The sequence below is a fragment of the Beta vulgaris genome, chromosome 7, assembly GCF_026745355.1.
Source record: "Beta vulgaris subsp. vulgaris cultivar EL10 chromosome 7, EL10.2, whole genome shotgun sequence".
Lineage (NCBI taxonomy): Eukaryota > Viridiplantae > Streptophyta > Magnoliopsida > Caryophyllales > Amaranthaceae > Beta > Beta vulgaris.
Window position 1 is genome coordinate 27,071,317 of NC_079208.1, and position 5,580 is coordinate 27,076,896.

At 36.7% G+C, this 5,580-nt stretch overlaps 1 protein-coding gene across 1 annotated transcript; it reads left to right on the forward strand.

Moving 5' to 3' along the window:
- Positions 1 to 3,275: 3,275 nt before the first annotated feature.
- On the forward strand, positions 3,276 to 4,152 carry LOC130589603 (uncharacterized). The gene is made up of 2 exons (XM_057390959.1): positions 3,276 to 3,705; positions 3,791 to 4,152. Exons 1-2 carry the CDS (start codon positions 3,514 to 3,516, stop codon positions 4,046 to 4,048), a joined length of 450 nt encoding a protein of 149 aa, XP_057246942.1. The 5' UTR covers positions 3,276 to 3,513; the 3' UTR covers positions 4,049 to 4,152.
- The last annotated feature ends 1,428 nt before the right edge of the window (positions 4,153 to 5,580 follow it).

The following is a 5,580-nucleotide window of genomic DNA, read 5'->3' on the forward strand; positions in this document are numbered from 1 at the left end:
TGTATTTTCAAGTTATTTTAAGTTTTTTAGGGGTTGATTTGAATAATCTTAGTTCTAATTTTTGTTAAACATGTGTGAAATAATTTTGAGATTAAATTTAGGATTTTCGTAGCTTATGAATTTGAATTTGTATAGTTTAATTTGTGTAGTATGTAGTTTCTTGAATACTCAATTTAGAATTGTGTGTTTCGATTATGAGTTGGAATTCTTAAATTTGAAACTTATGTCATTCCTTTACATTGTATTCCAGTTGCCACCTTAGTCCTCGTGGGTTTGCCGGTTCTCCAAGCTCGCGTCGTTGTGCACTTGTGCTTGTCTTCGCTGCTGCTTGAGAGCAGAGGTATTTATTATACCTTTTGTTATTTTTTTTTATATTAATGTAACCATTAGTTTGGATTTAGGAATGTATATATGTGAATTGTTTGGTTATTATGTGATTGGGAAAATATATGTTGAATCATAACCAAACCTATATGGACATACCTTAATGGGGTGGGGAGGGAAATCTAAGGAATGGATTGGTTTGTGTTGTTTTATTGCAATGTGCATCATTTGCCTAGATACCCGTTCGAGGCTTACTCATTAGGAGTAAGTCTTGAATAGTCCCCGGTTTGGGACTGTCTTTGAGTTTCTTATCTCACTTAGGATGTGAATGAATGTTTGGTTTTTGATTCTAAGAAAGATCCGGCTCATTTCCCTAAGCGTTCTCTGGGTACATATGTTGATAGTTTAACTACTATCTTCATCGTGTACTTGGAGAACTGTAGGGAAGTGCTGCCGGATTTTTCTTAGAATTGAAAACCAAATGTTCATTCACTAGTGAGATGAGAAACTCAAGGATGGGTTAGGTTGGAGTGATAAGGACCCAAATGGTCATGACTGCATTTGATAAACTACTTTGAATGATGTGATCGATTGTATTCTTGTTTGGTGTCTTAGTGTATGAATATGGATCGAAACTGGATGTATGGTAATCGAATTTCGAGCGACATTTCTACAAAGGGTTAATGAATTTATCAGAGTTGCGTTAGAACATCAATCGGAGAATGGGTCAAAGTTAGTCTTGTGTCCTTGTTGTGATTGCAATAACTCAAGGGGGTATCGTGATATGGATCAAATTAAAGATCATTTGATTCGTCGTGGGTTTAAGAGTAACTATACTAGGTGGACATGGCATGGAGAGTTTTATGATGTGGGTATGAGCTCCACTAGCTTGTGTGATGATTTGCATGTTGATGAGGTTGAGGTTGAGGTTGAGATTGAAAGAGATGGTGATAATGAGAATGATAGGGTAGATGATGAAAATGATATGGTAGATGATGAAAATGATAGAGTAGATGAGATGTTGCACAATTTGGAGGATGAAAGAACCGATCGTCCGCATATGTATTGTGTGTCTTCTTCAGAACTATCTCTACCAAGGTGATTGGTCCTAACATTCTAGATAACTTGCAAGCCGATGTAATAGAGACGATGTGCCGATTTGAAATGTACTTTCCACCATCATTCTTTGACATCATGCCTCATTTGATAATCCATCTTGTCAGAGAAATTAAACTTTGTGGGCCCGTTTGTATGAGGTATATGTGGCCTGTTGAAAGAGATATGGGTACTCTGAAGGGTAAAGTGATGAATCCAGCTAGACCAGAAGCAAGTATTGTCCAAAGAACAGTTGCTGAGGAAGTATCTGAATATGCAAGTCAGTATTTAGCACGTGCACAAGCAATTGGTTTGCCAAAATCTAGACATGAAGGAAGGCTTGAAGGTTGTGGTACCATTGGGAGAAAAAGATTGTGTCTTGATGGAGAGTTGAAAAGAAAAGCAGAATTGATTGTGTTACAAAATCTGAAACAAGTTCATCCTTACTTAGATGAGCACATGACTGTGCTTAGTGTTCAGTATCCATTGTTTAATGAACGTGACTTGATGATTGAGCATAATCGGACGTTCGTTGATTGGTTTAAAGAACGAGTTATGAACCAATTATCTGATACTCCTAACGATGTATCGGATACATTGAAATGGTTGGCATATGGGTCAAAGACGCAAGTTCTTTCCTATGAGGGGTATGACATCAATGGTTATACATTTTATACTAAACGGCAAGATGACAAATCCACGATGCAAACAGTGGTGTTACGATGGGGGCTTTGTCATCAGAGTATAAAAGTAAAACAGATAGAACGATTGTTGAGACAATGAAGTCTTACTATGGGTTCATTGAAGAGATATTAGAACTTGACTATGTTGACTTCAAGATTCCGCTGTTCCAATGCAAGTGGGTTGATATTCGTCGTGGTGTGAAGAAAGATGAACATGACTTTTTTACATTAGTCAATTTCAGCCGGTTAGGACATCATGAAGATAACTTAATATTGGCATCACAAGCAAAACAAGTATTCTACATGGTTGACCCTGCCAATTCAAAATGGTTTGTTGTCATGGAAGGAAAAAGGAGAATACTTGGAATTGATGATGTACACGATGAAGAAGATTACGATGCACAATTCAATGAAGTCATTGCTTCGTCAGTAGTCATTCCAAGTACATTAGGGGAAGATCTAGACACAAATTACATTCGTCGAGACCACAATGAGGGATTTTACGTTGGCAAAGAAATAGCTGATTAATAGGTAAATTATGTAATATTAACACAACTACTAATGTTTATAATCTTTAATTATTTATTTTGTGTTTTGCATGTTCAAATAATTGTGTATTAATTTATTGATTAATCTAACATGTACATGGTTTCAGGTGTAGTGATGGAAGATGAGATAATGCGTGATGCATCTGATGAGCCCCAGATTACTGATGCAGCTGTTACGAAGAAGAAAGTGAGTAGGCCAAGAGGTCCTACAAAAGGGATACGTTCCAAACCCGGCATTCAGAGAGTTCTTGCTTGGGATGAGTGGATACGTCCGATTGGGCGCTATGCTGGTGAGTACAAGATATATTGTGGGGAGATCAGTAGAAGCAAAGTGTCTATCTTGTACGACATTGGGATGATGTTCCAGAAGGCACAAAAAACACTTTGTGGGAAGATGCTAAAGTAAGTAACCTTATTCTTTTAATAAACTAATTGAGATTATGTTTATTATTCTAATCGTTTATTATTAATTGGTTTATTTTTGTATATTGAAGAGAGATTTGGAATAGAAGAGGATGTTTTGAAGAAACGAGATGTCTTGACTACATGTGATAAACGGTGGAGAGATTTCAAGTCAAGATTGGTGACAGATGGATCACGAAAACGAGGAAGGGCCTAACAATGATAGGCGACCATACGTGATGTATCCTTTCATCACGCGAGAGATCTGGGACCAGTTTGTAGAAAAATGTAGCTCTAAGGAGTTCCAGGTATGTAATATATAATATGAAATTATATTATCATTACGTTCTTTAATATTGACTAGTTACTAAATCCTATATTAGGCTAAAAGTGCAAAAGCAAGAATCTCTCAAGCTGCTAACAAGCATCCTCATTTTTTGGGTCAAAAATCATATGCGGAGATGATTCCCATTTGGCAAAGCAGAGGGTATATCCCTTCCGCTACAGCATCATCTGTTGACTCATCTACATCATCATTGATTTCCTCCTTGCCGGATCGGACATTGCCTTGGCTTCTCGCGAGATCGAAAAAAGATAAGGATGGAAATTTCTTCTTTCCTAATGAAGAAACACAAAAGATAAAAGAGTCCATTGTAAGCATTGTTCAAATTTTATAACTTTTTCTTGTCTACTTATCGTCTTCTACTAATCATATGATTTTTTTTAACTTGAACGCAGGATGATTGGAAAAAGAAAGAAGCTGAAGGAGAGTTTGTTCCAAGTCGGATGGATGATGCTCTTTCACGTGCTCTGCAGAGGAAAGACCGACCTGGGCGTGTGTTAACAGCTGGGCGTAGCATTGGGATTACATCTGTTTGGGGAGATCCTGATCGGAGCAGTACTGCTCGCAAGGGTAGGGTCATGGATGATGAGGAGATTCAGGCATTAGAGGCTAGAGTGAGTCAAAGAGTTAGGGAACAGAAATGGAAGAGATGAACTCGAAGATAGATGCATTAGTTCAAGAAAGGTTAATGGCTTTTGCGACGCAGTTAGGTATTCAAGTACCAACTCCTTCCACTCCAGTCGTTCCTAGTAGCTGTCAATCGGGGGCAATGATCCATTTGCGGACTTGCTTCTAAAACACTTAATTGTCATTTTATATATGTTCTAATTATTATATCATGCTTCTAAAACACTTAATTGATGTCATTTTTCTTATATTGGATGTTAAGAGTCAAGTTCCATATCACTTGGCAATAGCGGATGTCTCGAGACCGATCATTGTAGCTGAGGGTACCGTTCATCCACACAGAGCAGTCATCTCACACTCTACGACCGCCGTGAAGTGAGTGTTGATGATTTTTATGCGGATTACGCAGATGCTCCAGTTCCACTCCCTACTCCATTCATCACGAAACTCAGTCAAGCTGAGGGTTCGTCATAGAATGGCAAAGAGTTGGTATTCTAGTTTCAGATAATCAGTAACTTATGTTTAGTATTATGATTTAGTATATAATAAGAAATCTAAATGTATATACTTAGAAATCTTGATTTATATAAACCAAATAATCTTTATTTTATATATAATATGAATTAAAAAGAAGTCGATTTGAATTAGGAACATATACCTAAAGAAGGTGCGAAGAAGAAGAAAAAGAAAACAGTTGCTAATGATCCTTGCACCGATGAGTCTGCACATAGACACATAGATCCATTGATTAGCTTGTCACTTGAGGATATGTCTGATGCGGTCAAGAGATGCATCAATTGTTTTGCCAAAAACCGCAGATGAGCCTTTTAGTATCGAAGTTAGTAGGAGTTCCTACTTCAGCTATAATATTGATCAGATGATCATTCTCTCCCGACAAGATGTTTTCCAACTTCTGACGGGAGAATGGCTTAATGTATCCATTTTGCAAGTATTTATGATGTGAGATTTCTCAAACTCTAAACTAATCAAAATTGATATTTATTATTATTATTATTGCATCTAACTATAAATATTTGGAGTGTAGGTACTTGTCAGATGATAATGAGGTGAATGGAGATTCAAATATTGGTTTCATGTGTCCTAGTATGATTTCGGAGACCATGCTACGCCATGAACCAGATTGCCGCGATCAACTACATGCAAAGGACAATGAAAGTCAATCGAGAATGAAATACATCATGCTTCCGTACATTGAAAGTATGTTGGTTACACAATTTTTACTTTGTTTTATCTTTTATATGAACTTGTAGTTAAAGTATATGTTAACATCACATTTTGTTGCATGCTTTAGGCAACATTGGATTCTTCTCGTCCTTTCTCTATCCAAAAAAACCGTATATGTATTTGATTCGCTTAGGAGAGAGAGACCTTAGCTATCAAGGAACCGATGCATACGTAAGTTATAATTCTTATAATTCTTACATGTATTTTATGATATTTTAAGTACTTTATAAATTGTAATTCTTTTATTGTACTTAGTGCATATACATCATTCTGCGCCTTGAAGGTATCAAAAAAGCAACAAAATTGTCTTGGA

What these genes read in the sequence shown, in the direction of transcription:
- LOC130589603 (XM_057390959.1), top strand. Translation starts at nt 3,514, where the DNA reads ATGATTCCCATTTGGCAAAGCAGAGGGTATATCCCTTCCGCTACAGCA. An exon ending in AAAAGATAAAAGAGTCCATT is followed by an intron (nt 3,706 to 3,790) that starts GTAAGCATTGTT and finishes ACTTGAACGCAG; the next exon opens with GATGATTGGAAAAAGAAAGA.